General features: G+C 38.9%; 1 protein-coding gene across 1 annotated transcript in view; it reads left to right on the top strand.

Moving 5' to 3' along the window:
* TTC27 (tetratricopeptide repeat domain 27) overlaps positions 1 to 25,801 on the top strand; it is a 393,959-nt gene that overhangs the window by 272,471 nt on the left and 95,687 nt on the right. Inside the window, exons 13-14 of the mRNA XM_007938793.2 lie at positions 9,628 to 9,855; positions 20,424 to 20,522. Coding sequence (XP_007936984.1) covers positions 9,628 to 9,855; positions 20,424 to 20,522 — 327 coding nt within the window. The remainder of the gene's footprint in view (positions 1 to 9,627; positions 9,856 to 20,423; positions 20,523 to 25,801) is intronic.

The following is a 25,801-nucleotide window of genomic DNA, read 5'->3' as shown; positions in this document are numbered from 1 at the left end:
TAGTGATACTGCCTCGGAAACCCAAGGAGGGGTCGCTATGAGTCAGGGCTGACTCTGACTCGACAGCACATAACAACAACAACAACATATATATATATATATATATATATATATATAATCTCATTGCATTCTTGCCTACATGGTTTCTGCCAAGAAATCAGAGCTTAGTCTTATTGGTTGCCTTTTGTAGGTAACTTTTAATTTTTTCCATGCTACTTTCTGAATTTCTTCTTTGTCTTTAGTTTTGGTAAATTTCATTATGACACATCTTGATGATTTTTCTTTTGGGGTCTGCCCTGTTTGGCATTCTTTGAACTTCTTGAATGGATATCTTCTTGTCTTCCATCATATGTTTTGTACTTTTCTTTGTATAGGCTTATGTATCTCTGGTTATATTTATTACTGAGTATTTTAACTTTTGGGTGGCAATTATAAATGGTATTATTTTCCTGGTTTCCTTTTCTGTGTTATTTTTATTAGTGTAAAGGAATCTGACTGATTTTTGTATGTTAGTCTTGTATTTTGCCACTTTGCTGAACTTTCAATTAATTCCAGTAATTCTCTTACTGATTCTTTCAGATTTTCTGTATTTAGGTTTATATCATGTGCGAATAGAGATAGTTTTACTTTTTCTTTGCCAATTTGATTGCCTTTTATTTCCCTTTCTTGCCTTACTGCTCTCCTGTTGTTGTTGTTATGTGCTGTCAAGTCAGACCCGACTCATAGCGACCCTTCCTTGGGTTTCCGAGGTGGTATCACTATGGAAGTAGATTCCTCAACCTTCCTTCTGAGGAGCGGCTGGTGGGTTTGAACTGCTAGTCTTCTGGTTTGCAGTCAGGTGCCTTAGGCACTACACTACCAGAGCTCCTGTATTACTCTCCTAGGACTTCCAATACAGTGTTGAATGGGAGTGGTGATATAGGGCAGTCTTTCTGGTACCTGTTCCAAGGAGAAAGCTTTCAGTCTCTCTGTTGATACTAATTTTGGCCATTGATTCTGTATATATGCCCTTAATTAGGTTGAAGAGTTTCTCTTCTAGAGAGGTGACAGTTTTGAAAACTCTGTGTAACCGTTCTGTTCTACACACCTGGGGTCACTATGGGTTGTAACCAACTTTACAGCAGTTGACAACAGCAACAAAACATGAGTCAGAGCCAAATTGATGGCACCTAACAGCTAACCAAAAGGTTGCCAGTTTGAATCCACCCATCACCACCATGGAAGAAAGGCCTGGTGATCTACTTCTGTAAGATTACAGTGATTGAAAAATCTATGGAGTACATTTCTACTCTTACACATATGGGATCACCATCAATCGAGATTGACTCAAAGGCAAAAAGTTTGTTTTGGTGGAGTTGGAGATATGGGATGAGAACAAGTCACAAAGCCTGCCATTCTTTCACAGTTCAGTCATTTTTCTTGAATAAATGTTCCCTGAATTACTATACATCTTTAGTTAATTTCTAGACTTCTGAAAATGTTATTTCTGACAATTTTGTTAGTGCTTTTATGGAAGAAAGAATTTTCAGTGATCCTTTACTTCATCATTTTTGCTAATGTCCACCTATTGAATATGGGAAAAGTGTTGGGCCTGGAGTCAAGTGCCTGCTTTACAACTTAGGACCTTCTGATCTTGGGCTGATCAGATGACCAGGGAATCCAAGCTTTTGTTTCTTTGTCTCAGAAATGAATGTATTCATATCTACCTGCCTGAACTACTGTAAGGTTAAGTGTCATAATGCATGTAACAAAGAACTGGATGAAAAATAAATTATATATCACTGTTTAATGGATGGCTTGATAAGGAATTTAAAAGACACGCATGGGTGAAAAACAAGATTGTATCATTTGAGCTTCAGCTATGGAAGTAGAGCCACTTTGAGTCTTATGGGAATAAGAGGTTTCCTAAAGGAATTAAGTCTTACTCAGATATGGGAAGAGCAGAAGAAATGAAGGTCTGAAGGAAGGAAAGAAGGAGTCAGAGGATCAGAGAAAGGATCATTTACGTCTGCTTGAGGCATTGGCATAAGTGGACCAGTCAGAGCTTACACGGGCATCCAAGAAGCCTAGTACTTCTGACTACTGAAATGGGACTACAAAGTGGTGATGGGGGGGGGGGGCATGTCAAGAAGTGTATGGATGGCTGTTTCATCTATGTAGTTTCAAATTCTGGGGTCCCCAGCCAAGTGACTGATGGTGAATCTGGGGTTGCTTTTAAAGGTCAGCAGGGCCAGTAATTGGAAAGGCAAACTGGATATACAGAGCAAGGACAACCTGAGATCTGCTGGGCTCCTCTGCATCTTGTTTGACACCTTATTTGGCTGTGATAATTTTCTTAGAGTAAAGTTCATTGCTTCACTTCTGCCTTCCAATTCTTTAACAGGTTTCCTTTCTGGCTGACTCCAAGAACAAATCAGAAGGGAAAGAGATTTTGGGAAGTGTAGTTTCCAGCTTAAGCACGTTGACAACATAGTCCAGCATGTGAATATGCAAAAGTTTATAGCCCTTTAAGTTGAGAGTTTACTTTTTCAGAAGATACAAAAGTACTAGCATGTACAGAATGTTTTACAGATATTATTACGTAATTAAATACTTTTCTGACTTTAGGAAACAGTTTCTTCAAGAAGGTTAAGATATTGAAGCATTGTAAATACAGAAGAGCACAAATAGCTAGAAGAACATTACACAGTTCCTTTGCAAAACTTACTTTATTTTATAGATGAGTTTCTTAGAATTAATGTATCAAGTGAAATTTTGCAGATTGAGCATTCTTAATAATAAGTGACAATATCAAGTATGATCATATCCAATTGGTTTATTTGACACTGGCACACAATTTTTTATCTTAATTTCTTGAGACCTGTTAGCATGACATCATCAAGGTCAAAGACTGATGAGATCCAATAGGACAGGAAGACCATCAAGGTTCCTGTAGACTGAATTATAGCATAAAGTCCATGCAAGACAGGAAAAGTATACTTTTTCTCTGTGTCTGGTGAAAACCCACTGCATCTAGTGATATCTGGTTGTTGGGTAGAGGAAAACATATTTGCTGTACCAGTTCCTGCTTACCAAGTGATTTGCCGTGGTGATTTGCTTTGGTAAAGAGATCGTGTCTGGAATAGTAACTGCAATTGGAGTCACTACTGTATTAAGTTAAAAAGAATCCATGACATGGTATTTTCCAGGATCAATCTGTGTTCTGCTCAGTCCAAACCTATCCAAATAAGATAGGAACATCACACACATACACACATGCACATATATACACACATGCACACATATACCTCACTTTCCAACATTTTTCAGTTTTTTGATAGTATTACCAATCTCTGTGATTCATATGGCTATGCAGTGTTCCTTTAAGTTTACTCTTTTTTTTATAGGAAAGAAATGCTTCCGGGGTTTTCATTTGACCCATTATACAACAATAGCCCTCACTGGGGACTATACCAGTTGCTGGGTATATCTCATTCAACTTTATATTCAGGAACTAAAGAAGGAACTACTGGATGGGTTCAGAGGCTTACTAGGCCTGTTGTGTGATGGACTGACATTCACTTCTCACAGTGATGTTCTGAATCTCAAGAGATTACCATTAACCAAGAGTCAGTCAACCCTGAGAAGACTAGCTGTTTCTTCTTCCCCCAAATACAGTTATCCTGGTAAATGGCTACATGTAATCCCTTGGGAAAAGTGTGGAAGAAGACCTTTGGTATATACTTGTAGTGTTATTGCAAGGTTATTCCCAGAAGGAGGTTGCTTGACTTCTCCTTTATTTTTACTTAAGAGACTCTGAGTCTGTGAATGACTCAGAGATAGGAATTAGGAGAGAGATGATGTCTTAGCATAGTCACTCAGGTCAAATGTCTGGTGTCCAAACTCTGTGTGTGTGTATGTGTGTGTGTGGTATTGTGTTTTATTTTGTTTTTTTAAGGTTCTACATAACAAATTTGAGCTTGGTTGGCTGTCCATCTAATTTGGTCCTAAGGCTTCATGATCAGTCACCCACCACCTAAGATTCATGTTAATCGAACCATTGTAAGTGTAACTGTGGTCCTATTACGAATAGCAATGCACATCTTGCCTCCAAGGGTTAAGTGCTATTACAAAGTTTCTGTCACCCTGTGTTCTAATCGTCTCCATCAAAATTAGGAAGCCCATTTCAGTGGAAGAATTTCTAGGTTACATAGGACATCTGTCATAGCACTTTTCAAGGTGATGATAATCTGTTCTTCGATATATTTTTCAAAGCTAAGTGAGCTGTGGTGGTGTAGTGCCAAAGGCATTTGACTGCTAACCAGAAGGCTGGCTAACCAGAAGGCTGGCAGTTCAAACCCACCAGCTGCTCCTTGGAAGGAAGACTGGGCACTTTACTTCCATAGAGGTACTGCCTTGGAAACCCAAGGAGGGGTTGCTATGAGTTGGAATTGACTCGACGGCAGTGAGTTCGCTTGTTTTCTTTCGTTTTTTTTTTTTCTTTTTTTTTTTTTGGTTTAAGATAAAGGAAGTATTCACTGGGCCCTCTTGGGGGACATAGTTATTGGGTGGGCAAATGATAAAATAACAAAAACCTTTTCTTTCTAAGCCTTTGAGTTTCTTCCTCCACATCACAACAAGTTTAGTTTCTGGCATCACAGTTTTGTTTAGTTTTGGCAACATTTGAGTCCAGATTTTAGTCAAGGAATTGAACAAATGATTTATAGCCACCTCCAGCTGTCTGAGTTAGCACTGTGAATCAAGAATTTCTGATGACTACCTTTAAATTCAGCCTGATTTAAAATTATGATCCTCTTTTTCTTTGGTCTAAGGAGCTCTCCCGGCTTTGAGGTTAAAGTATTGGGGTGTTAACCAAAAGGTCAGCAGTTCAAACCCACCAGCTACTCTACAGGAGAAAGATGAGACGGTCTGCTTTTGTAAAGATTTACAGCCTTAGCAACCCTATGCATCAGTTCTGCTCTGTCCTGTAGGGTTGCTGTGAGTCAGAATTGACTTGATGGCAGTGGGTTTGATTTTGTTTTTTCTCTTTGGTTTAACACCTTTACCATCTCTTTTATTACACAGTCTCAAGGTTTTCCCTGTATAAGTTAGCAAAATCTTGCAGTTCTTTTTGTGTGTAAGTCTGTTTATATGTCTGAGGTAATGAGGGATGGATAGGGTCAGCCATGAGGAGAATTGGCATTCTCTTACATGGTGTCTACATGAACTACAGTTGTACAGTGTCTTTAAGCAAAGGATCACTAGTCATACCAGATAGGACCAGACTACTACTGCTGTTATAGGAAAGCCCAGTAGGTTGGGAATCTAGGACATGCAGTTATCTGAACCATCCTAAATATTTACACTTAAATTCTTGAGTCATACTCTTTCATAACTAGTCCTTTTTCTGCTCCTAATACCAGTTACTCCATGAAGAAGTAACGGGTATTAGCCTGGCCCTCCCACTTCAATCAACTGTTGCAGATACTATTGCAATGTAACAAGCTACCTCAAAACTTAGTAGTTTAAAACAGCAAGTCATTTATTTATTTTTCATGGTCTCTGTTCAGTTTCAGCAATGGTAGTTGGAACTAGAATAGCAAGGGATTGTACAAAAGGGGCATGGTGATTGCATTGTCCCACCTCCTCTAACTTCATGAAGGGAACAGAGAATCACCATAAGCATCAACAGCCCAAGGATGATTACTGTGAGGCAGAGGTCAGATATGCTGCCAGTGGCCGCACAGAACTCACGGACAACACCCATGATTATGGGGTTTATTAGGGAAGTGACAGGTTACAATTTGGGATCAGGAACAACTCAGGGTACATACAGTTCTTCAGTCAGGACAACTTCTCAGCAGTGCCTCTCTCTGGCTTTTGGCCTCTTGGCTTCATGGCCTCTTGGCCTCTGCCCTGCTCAGGCAAGTGATAGAAAGCTCTTTTAGCTATTCCAATAAGTGCCCAGAGAACCACCCAACTCTACCAGCAGGTCTGCTGCCTTAAGGCACTTGCATTCTTGTCTCCTGTCAGTCTGTTGGTTCTATTTGCTCTGCTGCCTCTGCTGCCACTGTTTCTGACACTGCTTCTTGCCATCTCTGATGTCACAGCTCTTGATCTGCATGGAAGACGTTAAGTGCAGGGATCTCAGGTCCAAAAGATGCTCTCTATTCCTGGCTTTTTTGTCTTGATGGTGGTGAGATCCACCTTTCTGCCTCTGGAATGGCTATTTTAAGCCTAGTGAATGGCAAAACTGACCAGTTTCCAAGTTAGGGTTTCATGTACCTTATTTCCATGGTCCCATCCCTACATGAGTGCCATGTGCCTTATTACCATTATTAACAAGCTGTCCAATTCTCCCTTGGTGAGCCACAGCACCTCACATTTACATAGTCCCACCCAGTCATTTGGTGGGAGTTGCAGAGATTATGGCTAGAAGGGCCATACCAAGCAATTCAATGCACTGCATTCATTAACATTCCAGGCACCAGCTAAGACACCAGAAAGGCTATATCAGAGGAAAAAATGCACTACAGCTAGTTAGATCTAGCCTACAGCTTATTTTTGTAAATAAAGTTTTACTGAAACACAGCCATGTCCATTCATTTATGTACTGTCTGTGACTTCTTTTGTGTTACAGTAGCAGTTAAGTAGTTATGACAAAGGCTACATGGCCCACAGAGGCTAAAATATTCACTGCGTGGCCTCCTACAGAAAGAGTTCACTGACCTCTGATGACTTCCATTTTGACTATCTTAGCTTCTTTGGCTACACTACTATTGATTATGGGAAAGTGTTCATATGTGATAGAAAATAGAGCTACTACTAAGAAGCTTCTAAACTGGCTGTGGAAAATTGTCAGAAATGAGTGGAGGGCATGAGTCAGAGGGAAATAGAGGAGTAGTGGCAATAGAGCAGAATTAGCTTGGATGATGAAGTGAATCTGAATTGCGAAAATATGGCAGTAATACTCAATCCTGTCTAATGTATCAAGGGTGGGCTTTAATTTTTAAAGTGAATGGACTGCATGGTATCAAATGGACCTAATGCTGGCATGCTTTATCTGTAAGATAAGATGTAGTTTGTGGTTAAGGGGAAGATTTTAACAATGCCTATGAAATTGTTGCAACTTGCTTGAATTTTTCTTCAGTTCTTTCAGCTTGAGAAATGCCAAAAGTGTTCTTCCCTTTTGTTTTTGTAACTCCAGGTCTTTGCACATTTCATTATAATAATTGACTTTGTCTTCTCAAGTTTCTCTTTGAACTCTTCTGTTCAGCTCTTTTATCTTGTCATTTCTTCCATTTGCTTTACTCTCCATTCAAGAACAAGTTTCAGACCTATGGAAGCAGCAGTCAAGAAACCAGATGTTATATTGCACTTGGAAAATCTGCTGCAAAAGACCTCTTTAAGGTGTTGAAGAGCAAAGATGTCACTTTGAAGACTAAGATGTGCTGAACCCAAACCATGGTATTTTCAGTCATTTCATATGCATGTGAAAGCTGGACAATGAATGAGGAAGACTGAAGAAGAGTTGATAGTTTTGAGTTGTGGTGTTGGCCAAGAATTCTGAAAGTACCATGAACTACCAGAAGAACAAACAAATTGTCCTGAAGGAAGTGCAGCCAGAATGCTCCTTGGAAGTGAGAATGGCCAGACTTCATCTCACTTTGGTTATATTCTTGGAAGGCACCACTTCTGGAGAAGAATATCATGCTTGATAAAGTGGCGGGTCAGTGAAGAAGGGGAGGACCCTCAATGAGATGGGTTGACACAGTGGCTACAATGATGGGCTCAGGCATAGCAAAGATTGTGAGGATGGCACACGACTGGGCAGTGTTTCATTCTGTTGTGTATGGGGTTGCTATGAGTTGCAGCTGATTCGACAACACCTAACAATAACAACATTAAATTGTACCATCCACCTTTTAAAAATTTCTTAGCAACCCCAGGCTACCCAAGCATAATCATTTTTAAAAAAAGAAAAACAAACTTTTGTGGCTGTTAGGTAGAGGCAAATTAAAGGCACTGCTCTAAGAAGTCACAATGATGACAGCTGGAGCAAAGAAATGGGAAACTAAATGAGTCTACCTGATACCATGATGTAGGCCTTCCCTTGGTGTTTTTCCTTAAGGATTCAAGAATGCCAGTAAAGCAGTATTCACTTTTTATTCCTTGTTGTTGTTGTTGTTGTTGTTATGTGCCGTAGAGTCAGCCCTGACTCATAGCGACCCCTCCTTGGGTTTCCGAGGCAGTATCACTACGGAAGTAGGATTGCCCAACCTTCCTTCTGGGGAGTGGCTGGTGGGTTTGAACCGCCAGCCTTCTGGTTAGCAGTCAAGTGCCTTAGCCACTATGCTACCAGAGCTCCCTTTTATTCCTTAGTCCTCTGTTTTACTTATTATCGTATTATTTCCTATTGTTTGCTATTCAGCCTATGTCTTAGATACATGAAATAAGCAAGTAGTCTCAAATGTTGAAAATAAAATTTTGGAGTAGGTAAGGCAAAAGACACTTGTTTTTTTCCAGGTGCTGTTGAGCCAGTTACAACTTACCCTGTGTGCAGTAATACATAAGTTCTTAGCCACCCTCAACAGTCATTGCTGTATTTGAGCTCATTGTTTCAGCCACAGTAGCAATCTATTTCATTGATGGTCTTCCTTTTTCTTGCTGACTCTGCTTTACTAAACATGATGTCCTTCTCCAAGACTGCTCCCTCTTGATAACATGTGTAAAGTACATAAGGTGAAGTCTTACCATCCTTGTTTCTAAGGGACATTCTGGTTGTACTTCTTCCAAGGTAGATTTGTTCATTCTTCTGGAAGTCCATGATATATTCCATATTCTTCACCAACACCATAATTCAAAGGTGTCAGTTCTTCTTCTGTCTTTCTTATTCATTGTCCAGCTTTCACATGCATTGTTGTTGTTGTTGTTATGTGCCGTTGAGTCGGACCCAACTCATAGCGACCCCTTCTTGGGTTTCTGAGGCTTTATCACTATGGACGTAGATTGCCCAACCTTCCTTCCAAGGAGTGGCTGGTGGATTTGAACTGCCATACTTCTGGTTAGCAGTCAAGTGCCTTAGGCACTATGCTACCAGAGCTCCCTTCACATGCATAGGAGACAATTGAAAATACACTGGTGTGGGTCACACATCTTTGCTTTATAAAACCTTAAAGAATTCTTTTGCATTACTTTTCTTCAATGTAATACTTCATTTAATTTCTTGACTGGTACTTCTATGAGTGTTGATCGTGGATCCAAGTAATATGAAATCCTCTACAATTTCAGTTATTTCTCTGTTTATCATGATGTTGCTTATTGATCCACATGTGAGGATTTTTGTTTCTTTATTTTGCTGTACAGTCCATACTGAGGGCTGTTGTGTTTGGTCTTCATCAGCAGGTGCTTCAAGTCGTCTTTACTTTCAGTAAGCAAGGTTGTGTCATCTGCACATTACATGTTCTTAATGAGTGTTTCTCCAATCCTTTATTGTTTTTCGTATAGTCCAGCTTCTCAGATTATTTGCTGAGCACACAGATTGAATAAGTATGGTGAAAGGATACATAAAAAATGTATCTTTGTTAAGAATACGGGCTTTAGTTTTTAACTACTAAGCAGTTTAATTATTTCTCTTGTTATTTCTAGGCAGAAGAAATCCTTAGGCAAGAGCTGGAGAAAAAAGAAACACCAAGTTTATATTGCTTGCTTGGAGATGTCCTTCAAGAGCACTCCTACTATGACAAGGCCTGGGAGTTGTCCCAGCATCGCAGTGCTCGGGCTCAACGCTCCAAAGGCCTCCTTCATCTTCGAAACAAGGAGTTTAAAGACTGTGTGGAGTGCTTTGAACACTCAGTGAAGATTAATCCCATGCAGGTTAGAGAATACATAAAATTGCACTTGGTGTATAACATACTTTTTCTTGGGATTTGGTTCTTACTGAATGAGTGCCTTTTTTTCAGTCCCCACAGCTGGTGAGCTTGTCTTTGAGAACGGAGAACTTAGCTCATAGTCTCTTGCTTTAACTTTTCTGTTTCATTTTATTTATTTTATCTCAACTCAAATAATTAAAATTAAGTATCATTGTAAGCAAATACGTCAGGAAGGAAATGAGTGAGAGTCTAATATACAGACAGTGTGGTACTCTGCAAGTAATTGCTAAAATTAGTAATGAAATAGAAACCTTCATGTAAATAGAGTAACATATGGAATAGATTGTTGATCATTTTAGGAGAAGATGTGTATGTTTACATACACACAAATACTTTTAATTAAAAAAAATTGTTAAAGATTGAAAAAACTAATGCAAAAAGGGTCTGAATCTTTTAAGTTATATAATCTTACAAGAGAGGACCTCCATTTTAAGGGAAAAGAAATTATTTTGTATTCAATATAAAATGAATTTAATATCAGAAATGGGCATTTTAACGTGAATAGCTTCTGGGCATGTCTTTTACATTGCAAAATCAGAAGTAGTTTTTTTTTTTTTTTTTTAATGACAAGCTAAGCTAATTGTTTCCTTTCTTTTCTCTGGGAAGTAAATATAATAAATACCTTCTAAATCAGATGGTTGGTGAAGAACCTGGAGTAGAGAGTAGGTAGGCAGGTGTAGGCAAAGAATATTAGCAGAAGTTAACAGTTACATTTGGGAGCCCACGTAATTAAATTATACATAGGAGCTAGTTTTTGTTCACAGTTTAGTGGATCTCAAACAGGGGTGATTTTGTCCCCCAGGGAACATTTGGCAATGTCCGGACATTTTTGGTTGTCATAGCTGGTATCTGTAGGGGTGTGTGCTACTGACATCTAGTGGTGGAGGCCAGGGATTCTGCTAAACATCCTGCAATGCTCAGAACAGCTTCCCCACCAAAAATTATCTGGCACAAATGTCATGGGTAACTAGGGTGAAAGACCCTGATCTAATCTGATTATCACTCCTTCTCCCCCAGCCCCCCAGTCTTGGTAGAAGATGTAACTCACTTAATATTGTGTATTACTTTTATAGAAAACTGTATTGTATCTGTGCTTATCTTAGTAGCCTCTGTCTAAAGTTTACCTAAGCATAACTGCCATAATGAGTAGGGAAAATTAAATAAGTGCCCCAAAGGTGTGAATTGTTCTCTCAAGCACAGAGTCCATCCTTAACATGTCAACATTAATGTTTTCTTCCTGCCCCACCGAATGCTCTTTCTCAGTCTCCTGTGCTGACTCTCCTCATCTTTCTACCTGGTGATATGGGGGTACCTTAGGGCTTAGCCTTGGACCCCCTTTCTGTCTACATTCCCTTGATTTCATCTGATCCCATGGCATTCAGTACCATCTGTCAGCTGATAACTACCAGGTATTGAAATCTGTTGTCCTCAAGGTCATCCCCATCCCAGTAAATGGCAGCCCCATCCAACCTTAGGGTCATTTTTTTTAATTGTGATTTGGGTGAAGATTTACAGAGCAAATTCACTTTCCATACAGCAGCTCACATGTACTTTGTCTCAGGTCAATGACTACAATTTACCACAATGCATTAGCTCCCCTCCCTCTGCCTCCACATAGTTACCTTTTCCCTGTGTCCTTCCCTCCATGCATTCCTACCCCCTGAGCCTCCATGCACTCCTGTCCCCTGAGCTGTCTCTCTGTGCATACACAGCCCTTCTGTTCTCCCATGATTGTTCTCTCCAAGGAGTGTACCTACCTAGAGTAAATGTTTGGCTCATATGCCTGTCTTTTGTTTGGCTGGAAGCCACAGGAGTAGATTCAATTCCAGACCTGAAGGGCAGCTAGGGGCCATAGTCTCAGTGGTTCCATCAGACTTTATCAGACCAGCAAACCTGGTCCCTATTTTTAAATTTTTTTTCCAAATGATTTTGAGTTTTGTTTCACAATATTCTCCCACTCCATCCAGGGTCACCTATATAGATCCCCCTCCAAGTGGTTGACAGTGGTAGCCAGGTACCATCTAGTTCTTCTGGTCTCATAGTCATATAGGTTGAGGATTGCATGATGTACCAGTTGCTTGGACTAATTCTTTCCACGAATCTTTGGTTTTCTTCATTCTTCCTTGCTCTGGGAGAGGGAAGACCCATGGTTGCATCTAGATGACTGCTTGCAAGCTTTTAAGATCCCAGTCACTACTTGCCAAAGTAGGTTGTGGAACAAAGTTTTGTGTAGTATGTTATGCCAGTTGAGTTTGATGTACCCTGAGACTATGGTCCTGAGACCACAGGTTCAACTATTCACTCCCTCTGGGTAGCTGGCTATGGCCAAGAGGTGACTACAACCTTGTCCCTTGTCAGCTCTACTATATACCTGGGAATTCTTACAGAACATACCAATACACTTATAGAAACATTGTCTGCCAACCCTGTACATGGTCTTGGGCACGCTCCCCCCTACATAGACATACCTAATAGTTCAGCCTGTCCACCCATCTATCCACCCATATATCCATGTATGCCTTCACTGACAACGCAGTACTGTATGTGCAAAAGGGTTCATCTTTGTTGTCTGTACCTCTCATGTACTAGAGTCATCTTTTCCCCTTTTTTATTACCACACATTTAATCCATCAGTAAATCTCTCTTCAAAATATGTCCAGAATTGGATATATTTCAGTGTCACCTTCCTGGTCCAAATCTCCATTACCTCTCACCTAATTGATACCTCCCTGCTAGTCTTTCTGCCTCTACACTTGTTCCATCTGTCTTCTCTCAGTGAGCTTCCAAACTGACAGTTCCAGGTATGAGTCAGTCTGATTATGTCTGCTCTGCTCCTGGTGCTTCATTGGCTCCCTACTCCACTAGTGATAAAAGCCAGAGTGCCTTAGTGGTTTATAAGACTTTCCACAGGTTAGCTCCTATTGCTTATCTGCCCTCACTCCTCCCATTCTCCCCTCTCCACATTGTCCTTTTTGCTCTCCCCTGAATATACCAGGTATAGTCTTGCTTTAGGGTGGTAGCACTTGTTCTTCTTCTGCCTGGCCTGTTCTCCCAGATAGCCACATACTCTGTCACCTCATTTAAGACCTGCTCACATGTCATTTTCTCAGGGAAACTAAGTTTCCTCATCATTCTATTTAAAATGACAACTTCTACCCTACCTTATTCTCCTTATCTGCCTTCTCCACCAGTCACCTGATTTTGAAAGTTCTAATTGTATTCATTTTCCCTGTAACACTTAGAACCTTCTGGTATTATGTATAATTTACTTTTTTTTTAAAAAAAGAAATCTGTTTCTCTTTTTCTAAAATCTATGAGTTCCATGAAGATAAGATTTTTTGTCTGTATGGGTGGTTTCTGTTGCACATATTTCAAACCAAACCTAACCCAGTGCCATCGAGTCAATTCCGACTGATAGCAGCCCAATGGACAGAGTAGAACTGCCCCACAGGGTTTCCGAGGCTGTAAATCTTTATGGAAGTAGACTTCCTCATCTTTCTCCTGAGGTGTGGTTAGCAGCCCAGTGCTTTAACCATACCTCCACCAGAGCTCCTTGATGTACATATTAGGTATTCAGTAAATGTTTGGTGAATGAATAATGTCTTTAACCAGTTGTTCTCTCAAATACAAACTGATTGCCTGAAAAAGGACAGAGAAGTGGCAGAAGGTCATCAGATAATCCAGTTTATACACTCAGGTCCAGTCTAGTGGAACAACCACAGACAATACTAGATAGCAATACCAGGCATCAAAGAAATACCAAGTGAGTTATTTGTACAATACTCACTATATAGTGGCCAAAGAGAATGTGTCTAGCTTTGATAGGCAATGAAGAGAGGAAGTTAAATTTGGCTTTGAAGGACAAGTAGTACTTGAATAGGCGAAGGGCAGCAGTGATGGCATTCCTGGAAGGTGAATAGTGTGAGCAAAGCCCTGGAAGCAGACAGAGAAGAAGGTGTGTGTGTGTGTGTGTGTGTGTGCACGCACATGTGCATGCAGGGGAATGGTGGGTTAGTGAACAGGCTAGTTTGGCAGAGGGAAAGGGAGTAGGACTGTTAGAGTGGGAATACTAGACTGGAGCCAAATTATGAAGGTCTTAAATGTGAGGCTAAAATTTGAACTTTTTATTTGGCTAATAGGAAGCCATTGAAGGGTTGATTTGATTTTTGGCTGTCTCTTAAATGAAAACATGTGATGTGCAAGGAGGTAATTTAGGAATATTGTTTTGGCAACATTAAGGTTGTGGGAAATACTAGATTTAGGCAGAGTTAGGAGACTATAGCGACAGTCTAGCCGTGACAGTTCAATGCAGGAGGGGCAATAAGAAGGAAGGGTAGAATATGCAGGAAATTGTAAGAGAAGACTTGACAGGGCTTGATGATCTCATTAAATAATTTTGAATTAATTAGTTAGAGACCCAAAAAAACAAAAGACAGTTGCTCAAAGCAGAGTCACAGTACAAACATGTTCTATGAAGATATTTTGCAGTTTGTCATACGGATCCAATTCAGGCTGATTGTAAGCTGTGCCAAAATATGCAGGCATTTGATGTACAGCTGTACAGAACTACTGCAGAGTACAAACTTGAACACCAAAAACCTGTTTTAACTTGTGATTCAAGTCTGAACTATCTTTTTAGAAGTAGAGTTCCATGTGCTATACTATCTTCTTTAAGTGTTGGAATAAGAGGAAAATAGGGAATTGGAGTTTAAAAACTTCTGTTATCTTTTTTAAACATATCCATTCTATGTCTATGTGGAGTAAAGGCAGAGCAATCCTTCCATAAAGCATAGGAAAGTGGTCTAAATGAAGGCAAAGAGACAGTAAGACAATATTTATGTTTCTTATTTAAAAAGCTTAGCAAGTATAGTACCTTTGGAGGGAGCTCTGGTGGCATAGTGCCTAAGGCATTTGACTGCTAACCAGAAGGCTGGTGGTTAAAACCCACCAGCTACTCCTCGGAAGGAAGGTTGGGCAATCTACTTCCATAGTGATACTACCTTGGAAACCCAAGGAAGGGTTGCTATGAGTCAGATCCACCACCACGGCAGTGAGTTAGGTTAGGTTAATACCTTTGGAGAGAATATGTTCTCAATTAAAATTATTATAGCCTATAGAAAAGAATCAATCAAAAATTTCAACAATTTCTTATTTATTAACAGTAGATTTGGCAAGTAACAATAAAGCAACTTTGAAATAGATTGCAGGTAATTTTCTTGACTGCTAACCAGAAGGCTGGTGGTTCAAACCCACCAGCCACTCCTCAGAAGGAAGATTGGGCAATCTACGTAGTGATACTGCCTCAGAAACCCGAGGAGTGGTCACTATGAGTTGGATCTGACTCAATGGCAGTAAGTTAAGATCATATAGGAAAAAATATATTCATCAGAAAAATATCAATGGCCTGGTATTAGAATCAGGTATGGCCAAGAAACTGATTTAAAGTACATGAAAATGTACTAAGAAAACTTAAAGAAATTTAATTCTGTAGTATATTATGTCAGAGTACAAACACCATAAACTAATTAATGGTCCTTTTGGTTTCAAGTTTTTTTTTTTTACTTTGACCATTTTTTAAAAGATATAATTTTATTTTTGGAAGTGGTTTTTGATTAGAAGGATCTTATGAATATCCTGATACTGCAAACCCATTTTGTTACAGGTCAATATATAATTTATTTCATTATGTGATTTTAATTCTTTTTCATGCCTTTAACAAACAGGAGTTTATTCTTTTACTGTTTGGGAGGCTAGAAGTCTCAGTTCAAAGTGCCAGGCGCTAGAAGCTGGATGAAAGTCCCTCAACTTTGGGCTGTAGAAGTATTTCACTTTCAGAAGTATTACACTTTGAACAGTAGATTATGTGGTTGCCTAATTGAACATTAGAGTCCTGGTGACACAGTGGTTAAGCTCTCAGCTGCTAACCAAATGGTTGGCAGCTCAAACCTACCAACCACTCTGTGGAAGAAAGATATGGCAGTCTGCTTCTGTAAAGATTTACAGCCTTGAGAACTCTATGGGGCAATTCTTCTTTGTCCTATAGGGTCTTTATGAGTTGGAATTAACTCCATGGAGTGGGTTTTGGCTTTTTAATTCATCATTATCAAGTGCATGCTATGACCAGACATGGATATGGTAATGAATTAGGCTGTGTCAGCCTTTCTGCAAGGAGCAGAGTTTCTCCTGGGAAATGATGTGGGTAGAAGTAGCTTTCTGAAAAGTCTTACATGTCCTGCTAGAGGGTTATCTAGACCTGTAGCCATGGGTGTCCATTGTTGTTGTTGTTGTTGTTGTTGTTATGTGCCGTTGAGTCGGCCCCAACTCATAGCGACCCCTCCTTGGGTTTCCGAGACAGTATCACTACGGAAGTAGGATTGCCCAACCTTCCTTCCGAGGAGTGGCTGGTGGGTTTGAACCGACAGCCTTCTGGTTAGCAGTCAAGTGCTTTAGCCACTATGCTACCAGAGCTCCCGGGTGTCCATTATGGTTTTAAATAAAAGAGTGATGTGGCATAAATGGTATTATAAGAAGTTTAATGAATGATTGCTATGGGTGGCTTTTGCAGTGAGGAGGGACTAGATGGAGCAAATTGAAGCCTCATTATGGAGGAAAATGTCCTGGGACTTCTGAGCTGGCAAGATTGAGTAAGTGCTTCAAATCAGCAAGGATGCCAATTTTCTCAATTCCCTGATGTGGTAGTTAAGTTTGTGTGTCAACTTGGCTGGGCCTGGTTGAGTGGCTGGGCAGCTGGTGGTAGTTATTTCCCATGATGAGGCTTGCAGTCAACTCTGTGGTGGGACCTACAACGAGCAGCTAAGTAGCTGCTTTAGGTATGTGCTCTGCTTCCCGTATATAAGAAACAGCTTTGGAAATGGTTTCAGCTTATGGCACACTTGAACCCTGCATGTAGTTGTGTCGTTGTTCAGCAGCCTGCCAACCTTGGGACTTTGAATGGAGTTGAATTAATGGCCTGCTGTGTGGTTTGGTAACATTGGACTGTGCCATTGTATTTGTCGACCTTGGGCTTGTTAGCCTCAGCAGCCCATAGCTGCATGAGTGAAGAGATGCCTCTAGCTTCAGTGGGCCAGGAACAAGAGGCAGAGCTGCAGCCCAAAGTTGAGGGACTTTCACCCAGCCCCTAGAGCCTGGCACTTTGAACTCAAACTTCTAGCTTCCCAAACTATAAAAGAATAAACTGTTTGTTAAGGCCATCATCCCATTTGTGGTATATTCTTGTCAGAGCAGCACTAGGTAACCAAAACACCTGACTGTTAAGGATTGAAATGTGCCCCCAAATAGTCTATGTTGAAGTTCTAAGCCCTGTGCCTGTGAATGTGTTCCCATATGGCTATTAGAAAATGTAATGATACTGTATTTCAGTCAGATAGCAAACATATACTTTGAGGCATCATGTGAGAGGTTTTTTTTGATGTTTCTTTTGATTTTGCTTTTCTTTTATGGTCTTCTGTCCTTAGGAATATGACCATTCCTGAAGCAAGATGCCAGTCCTTATTGGTACTATTAGTGAATATTCACTAATGGATGGACCACAAACAATTAGAAGATCCTAGAGTTAAAAGAAGGATCTCTGGTAGTGTAGTGCCTAAGGCACTTGACTGCTAACCAGAAGGCTGGCGGCTCAAACCCACCAGCCACTCCTTGGAAGGAAGGTTGGGCAATCTACTTCCGTAGTGATACCACCTCGGAAACCCAAGGAGGGGTCGCTGTGAGTCGGGTCCCACTCGAGGGCACATAACAACAACAGAGTTAAAAGAGAGAGTGAGCCATTACATAATTTCGAAGAATAGGCTGTGTGTAACCCATTATAATTGGATGTTGTAAAGGGAGCTCTGGTAGCATAGTGGCTAAGTCACTTGCCTGCTAACCAGACGGCTGGAGGTTCAAACCCACCAGCCACTCCTCGGAAGGAAGGTTGGGCAATCCTACTTCCGTAGTGATACTGCCTCGGAAACCCAAGGAGGGGTCGCTATGAGTCGGGGACGACTCGACGGCACATAACAACAAACATAACAACAAATAGGAAAATTTAGCAATTCATCTTTCAAATCACAGGAATAACCAGAAGTTAAAAAAAAAAAAAAGAAACAAAGAAAACCATAATACTATATATTAAATTACTTTGCCTGATATTCATTGAATTTATCTTGATTTCAAGACACTGGTTGCAAAATATTAATTTGTTAAAAAACTTGGAGGTGAATAATAATCTCATCACCTGCCTGTTTTAAAGCAGATTTTAGCCATTTTAACCTTTGAAGTTTTGTTTTCATGTTGATTGAAAAACAAAATTCTTTCTTTATGTCTTGAATTTACTTTGGCTGTTTTTTAAATAACACATACAAAATGTTGTTGTTATGTGCTGTTGAGTCAGACCCAACTCGTAGCGACCCTTCCTTGGGTCTCCGAGGCAGTATCACTATGGAAGTAGATTGCCCAACCTTCCTTCTGAGGAGTGGCTGGTGGGTTTGAACCACCAGCCATCTGGGTAGCAGTCAAATCCTTTAGGCACTGTGCTACCAAAGCTCCTCACTTACAAAATAGTATTGTAAAACGTTTGTTTCTTGCTGATTGAGAAAGCAAGCAGGACACGTGGATTTTTAGAATTTTGAAGACATTTCTCATTGTTCTTGATTTAGTCACCAAATGAGATGTTCCTCATTCAAAGTAAACTTAACCATAATTCGTAGGATCCAGTCGCCAGCACTTTATTTAAGAGACACTTTATTTTTAAGTACTGCTTTTAATAGAAGGGGGAAAAATGCTGTCAATGAAATTCTGACAAGACATTTTAAAAATTTTATTCCATCTTTATTTTGTCTTTACTTTTTAAAAAATTGTGATAAATATATAAATAACAAATTGTTTGCGTTTTCACCTTTCTCCACATGTATAATTTAGTGACAAGCCATTGGCTTTTAAGATGCATTTCAGAGATGTTCAATAGTAGGGGGAGGGGGAATGTGTGCCTTAGAGTTAATGAAATACAGTACATAGTTAAAAAAAAAAAAAAAATCAGCCTAGTTGGAAGTAGTAGAGCTTGTTTTTATACCCTAATTAGCATCAGACTTTAAGTCCTCTCAGAATGCATCATGTTTATTGGGTGTGTGGGATTTGGTGCATTGAAGCTCTTCTCTTTTCATTTGATTCTATAAATAACCAGACAAAAGCAAAGTAGTGAGCTTATTTTGAGTTGCTGGAAATCCTTTGATTTGTGAAAGTGAACTTCTGCCTTTTAGTTTCAACCTGGTACTTCTGTGTCGCCCTGCTCCCAGCACACACACCCCAACCTCTTTTCAGGCTGTACCTATCCCTCTAACAAAATCTGTTCTCCATAAAAACTCCAGATAGCAGTTATTTATAGCCTCCTGTGAATTCAAGGCAAAGTGTTAGATTGCCCAAGGATGTTTGCTTTTAAGCCTTGTCTCTAATTATCAGCTAAAAATCTTTATTGATTTAAAGACCTTTCAGGCCACAGCTAACCACTTGGAACAAGTTTTGTGGAATGGCTGGGGGAGGATAGAGGTAGGGGCAGACTCCTACTCTGCCTCTGCAAAAGGTTATGGACAGATAACAGAACACCTCATTTCCTTTCCCACCCTAAAGGGTTCAACCAAATCTATTAGCTGGCTCCCTGCCTTTGTACTGGAAGTCAGTAAAAAAGTTGACCTCATTCTATGGCCAGCTTTACTGACTATGTAGAAAGGAAAACAAACTTTAATCATAAATAGCTACATTTCTGATTAATTTCATTCAATTTTTATCAGGTTTATCTTGCTTTTGATAGAGGCTATTGAATTTTAAGGAAACCCTGTGATGTAAAGAATTCTTTTGTAATTTGAATAGCCACTTCCTACTTTACATGTTTTCTCAATCTCAGTGTTTACAGATCTCATTGACTTTACATTTTGAATGACTGGTAATCCAGATTCTGAGCTACTAAATTATCTCCAGGCCTGCCAAAGAGATACTATATGTGCTAGGGCAGTCAGGCTCTTGGTTAAACTGCTGAAGTACTTCTGCTTTAACTTGAAGATGAAAGCAGAAATTTTTTCTTTTAAGTTTCTTTTTAAGTTTAATACATTCATCAATTGGGAATCTGCTCACACTCTGTACTTTTTTTTTTTTTTAACATCGTAAATACTGTAAAACTGTTAGGTTAATCCCAGGTATATAGTATAAGGCTGCCATGTAAAAGTTTGTAAACAGAGCTTTTCAGTGCATTCTTGGATTTAGGTTAATATACAGTACTTTCTCAGCAAAAGATCTGTGGTGATACTGTATATGCTTTCAATGTCGTGTTAACTTAGGAAAAGTCTCATCCTTATCGCTAAATTTCCTATATTTAAACTAATGTAAACTGTGAGGCAGATTCCTCATTATATAGATCTTCATTCTTTATAGTAGTGTATTTGTTGGTATTAAGTAATTTTCTGCTTACATCCTATAAATGTATCTATGTGTTTGAATGACTTTGACTTTTGGTCTTTGCAGCTCGGAGTATGGTTTTCTCTGGGCTGTGCCTACCTGGCCCTGGAAGACTATGGAGGTTCAGCAAAGGCATTTCAGCGTTGTGTGATTCTAGAACCCGATGTAGGTTTGTTTGGTCTTCTTTCCTTATTTCAGCTCTTTTAATATTCTCTAAGTTACTAGAATTGAACTGTAAGTTCTGGAGAGCAATTCTAATTGTGCTGGAGGAAAACAAAACCTTAAAGGAACATCACATTTTGAAAGATGTATAATTTATGAATCTGAAAATCAAATTGCTTCTTATAAGCAACTTATTATTTTAAAATTTATTTAGAAAACAATTTTGATAAAACTTCTTTTTAGTTAAAAATATACTTCACTGAAGTACACATCGAAGTATTGCTTATATTGTCATTGACTAACATAATGCCTAGGTGAATGGTATTATTGGAAAGTTATTGTGGTGTAGAATCTTTTTTTTATTTAATAGCTTTATTTAGATATATTTCATGTGCCATATTATACACCCATTTAAAGGGTATAATTCAATGACTTTTAGTATATTCAGAGTTGTACAACATCACGATAATCAGTTTTAGAACATTTTTATCACCTGTAAAAAAACCCCAAAACCCTGTACCTATTAAGCAGTAACATCACATTTCCCCCCATCCTCAGTTACCACCCCTTGCTCCCCTCTTTTCCCCCTCAAACCCAGGCAACCATTAAAGTACTTTCTGTCTCTCTACATTTGCATATTCTGGACATTTCGTATAAATGGAATCATACTATATGTAGTCTTTTGTGATTGGCTACTTTCACTTACAATGTTGTCAAGATTCATCCGTGTTGTAGCATGTATCATCAGTACTTCATTCCTTTTTTATGGCTAAATAATACTCCATTATATGGGTATACCACATTTTACTTATCTGTTCATCAGTTGATGGATATTTGGGTTGTTTCTACTTTTTGACTATTACAAATAATACTATTACAGACATTTGTGAATAAATTTTTACACATGTTTTCATTTCTCTTGGATATATTCTAGGAGTGGTCACATGGTAATTCTTTGTTTAACCTTTGAGGAACTGTACTGTTTTCCACACTGGTTGCACTATTTACATATTCACCAGCAATGTATGAGTGTTCAGCTTCTTTCTGGTTAGCAGTCAAATGCCTTAGGCATTAGGCCACCAGAGCTCCCTCACATCCTCACTGGCAGTAGATATTATCTGTTTTTGTGAGTATAGCCATTTGTTGTTGTTGTTGTTGTTATGTGCCATTGAGTCGGACCCGACCCATAGCGACCCCTCCTTGGGTTTGGGTATTAAATGGTATATCATTGTGGTTTTGACTTGCATTTTCCTGATAGCTAATGATGTTGATCATCTCTTCATGTGCTTATTGTCCATTTGTCTGTCTTCTTTGGAGAAATGCCTATTCACATCCCTTGCCCACTTTTTAATTTGGTTATTGGACCTTTTATTATTTGTTGTTGTTATTGTTAAGTGCCGTTGAGTCGTTATTATTTAGTGGTATATTTTGTATGTCCTAGATGCAAATCCCTTTTTAGATATATGACTTCAAATATATTCTCCCATTCTTTGCATTGCCTTTTTACTTTCTTGATCATGTCCTTTGAGGCAAAAATATTTTTAATTTTGATAAAGGCCAATGTATTTTTTCTTTATCACTTTTGCTTTTGTTGTCATATATAAGAAGTCTGTACTGAAAAGTATTGAAAGTGTATGCCTGTATTTTCTTGTGAGAATTTTGTAGTTTTAGTTCCTATATTTAGGTTTTAATCCTTTTTGAATTCATTTTTGATGTATGGTATAAGGAAGGAATCCAACTTCATTCTTTTACATTTGAGTATATCTATGTGCTGAACCTGGTAGCATAGTGGCTAAGGCACTTGACTGCTAACCAGAAGGCTGGCGGTTCAAACCCACCAGCCACTCCTCGGAAGGAAGGTTGGGCAGTCCTACTTCCGTAGTGATACTGCCTCGGAAACCCAAGGAGGGGTTGCTATGAGTCGGGGCTGACTCGACGGCAAAATAACAACAACAACAACATGTGCTGAACCATATGTTGAAAATACTGTTCTTTCCATGTTAAATGGCTTTGACACCCTTGTTGAAAATCAATTGACCATAAATGTAAGGGTTTATTTCTAAACCCTCAGTTCTTTTCCATTGATATATATGTCCCACTTAGCCTCTATTACTGGTGCTTTGTAGTAAGTTTTGAAATTGGTAAGTGGTAGTACTCCAACTTTGTTCTTTTTCAGGATTATTTGGCTATTCATTGTCCTATATTCTTCATATGCATTTTAGGATCAAATTGTCAGTTACTGCAAAAAAGGCAGCTGAGATGTTGAAAGAAATTGCATCAGATCTGTAGACCAGTTTGGCTAGTATTGCCATTTAATAATATTAAGCCTCTGATCCATAACTGTGGGATGTCTTTCCGTTTATTTGGGTCTTCTTTAATTTCCTACAAAAATATTTTGCAGTTTTCAGAGTATAAGTTTTGCACATTTTTATTAATTTTATTTCTGAGTATTTTATTATTTTTTATCATATGAAAAATGGAATTGTTTCCTTAATTTTATTTTAAGATGGTTCATTGCTAGCTTATGGGAATATTATTTACTTATTTATTTTTATATTAGTAATGTATCCTACAACCTTGCTGAACTTTTTTGGTTTTTAGTAGTTTTTTTTTTTTTTTATAATGTGTTATTGATGCAGGTTTACACAGTAGTTTAGATTTCCATTCAACAAGTTATTCAGTGACATTGGTTACATTCCACAATGCATGAAGATTCTCATTATTTCATTGTGATTGTTCCATTGTTTCTAACAGGTTTTTTAGTGGACTCTTTAAGGTTTTCTACATATAGGATCATGTCATTTGCAAATAGAAACAGTTTTACTTCTTCCTGTCCAATCTTAATGACTTTTAAATCTCTTTTGCCTAATTGTGCTATGTAAAAGCTTAGGAGAGTGTTGAATGGAAGTAGCAAACTGTGCATCCTTGTCTTTTTTCCAGATCCTGGGGGAAACCTTTCAGTATTACATCATTGAGTATGATGATAACTGGGTTTTTTGAAATGTTCTTCATTGAGTAGAGGTAGTTCCTTTCTATTACTAATTTGTTGAGTGTTTTTTTCATGAAAGTGTTGGATTTTGTTAAATGCTTTTCCTGTGTTTGTTGATGTGATCACATGGTTGTTCCCCCCCCCCCGGTTGCTTTCCTTTATTCTACAGATATAGTACATTTTTGAATGTGGAACCAACCTTGCATTCCTGGGGTAAATCTTGCTGGCTCATGGTACATAATTCCTTCTATATGCTGCTTGATTTAATTTAATGGTGTTCTGTTAAGGATTTTTACATCTGTAATCATAAGGAATTTGCTCTGTAGTATTCTTTTTGTGATGTCTTTGCCTTGCTTTAGTATCAGGGTAATAATGGCCTTGCAGAATAAATTGAGAAGTATTCCTTATTCTAATTTTTGGAAGAGTTTATAAAGGTTCAAACTTTTAGTTAAAATTTACCAGTGAAATCTTTTGGTCCTGGAATTTTCTTTGTGGGAAGATTTTTGATTACTAACTCAATCTCTTTATTGTTATAGGTCTATTCAGATTTTCTGTTTCTTCTTGAGTTAGTTATGGTAGTTTGTGTCTTTCTAGGAATTTATGCATTTCATCCAGGTTATCTTATATGTTGGCATACCGTTCTTTAGTATTATCCTATAATCCTTTTTAGTTCTGTAAGATTAGTAGTCCCTTTTTTCATTCTTGGGTTTTTTTTTTTTTTTTTTGGTAATTTGAGCCTTTAATCCCTGCCCCACCCCCATGCACACATACCCGTTAGTCAAATTCACTAAAAAGGTTTATCAATTTTGCTAATTCCTTGAAAGATACTACTTCTAGTTTCATTAATTTTCTCTATTTTTGAAATTTTCTGTTTCATCAGTTTTCTCTCTAATCTTCATTATTTAATTCCTTACTATTGAGTATTAATATAAAAATTCCACCAAAAGTAATTCCCTTGGAAATTGTGAATAAAAAGCAAAGACCAAGAAGGGGTCAATTTTTGTATAAAATGTCAGAGACAATTCACATTTTGCTTTCTGACCTGCAGTTTCCTTAATCATAACATTTGGTATTTTTGATGTATTCTTTTTTTCAGTTGTAATTTGGGTCGAAGTTTACAGAGCAAATTCACTTTCCATACAGCAGCTCACATACACTTTGTCTCATGACAGTGGCTACAATTTTCCATAATGCAACATCTCCCCTCCCACTTTCTCCCTATGGTTACTTCTTCCCTGTGTCCTTCCCTCTATGCACACTTGCCCCCTGAGCTGTCTCCCAGTGCATACACAACCCTTCTATTCTCCCATGATTGTTCTCTCCAAGGAGTGTATCTACTTAATGTAAATGCTCTGTACATATGCCTGTCTTTTGTTTGGCTGGAAGCCACAAGAGTGGGTTCAATTCCAGACCTGAATGGCAGCTAAGGGCCATAGTCTCAGTGGTTCCATTAGGCTCTATTAGACCAGAAAACCTGGTGTATTTGTTTCCATGCATCTTTGGTTTTCTTCATTCTTCTTTGCTGTGGACGAGGAGAGACCCATCGTTGCATCTAGATGGCAGCTTGCTAGCTTTTAAGATCCCAGTCACTACTCGCCAGAGTAGGAGGTGGAACAATGTATTGTATAGTATGTTATGCCAATTGAGCTTGATGTCCCGTGCAACTATGGTCCCAAGCCCATAGGTCCAACTACTCAGTCCCTCTGGGTAGCTGGCTTTGGCCAAGAAGTGACTACAACCTTGTCCCTTGTAAGCTCTACTCTACACCTGGGAATTCTTACAGAGCATAGCAATACAATTATAGAAACATTGCCAACCCTATACATGATCTTGGGCACACACCCCCTACGTAGACATGCCTAATAGTTCAGCCTGTCCACCTGTCTATCTACCTGTGTGCCCATGTTTGCCTTCACTTTTTTGTTTGCTGTGCTCTTAAAGCATTGCAGTTCACCAGCCTTCCTCAGGAAGAGGACTACTCCATTATTGAGAGGTATTTATTTAATGGAACTCTGACATTCTGTATCTAGCTTTTATCTCAGATTCAGACCAATAGTCTGAGTATTTGGAATGGAATTCCAGTGTCATTTACTTTTTGTCTTCTTCATTCTTTATGTGCTGTTTAATTTAAAGGCAGTATACATATCTCAAATTAATGTTGTTGTTGTGTTATGTGCTGTGGAGTTGGACCTGACTCTAGTGACCCCTCCTTGGGTTTCCGAGGCAGTATCACTACAGAAGTAGATTGCCCCATCTTCCTTCTGAGGAGTGGCTGGTGGGTTTGAACCGCCAG

This window comes from Orycteropus afer, unplaced genomic scaffold (assembly GCF_000298275.1).
Source record: "Orycteropus afer afer isolate SDZICR_OR568_19922 unplaced genomic scaffold, OryAfe1.0 scaffold00054, whole genome shotgun sequence".
Classification (NCBI taxonomy): Eukaryota; Metazoa; Chordata; class Mammalia; order Tubulidentata; family Orycteropodidae; genus Orycteropus; species Orycteropus afer.
Note: the sequence above shows the minus strand (reverse complement) of the source record. Positions and strands in the feature narration are given on the sequence as shown.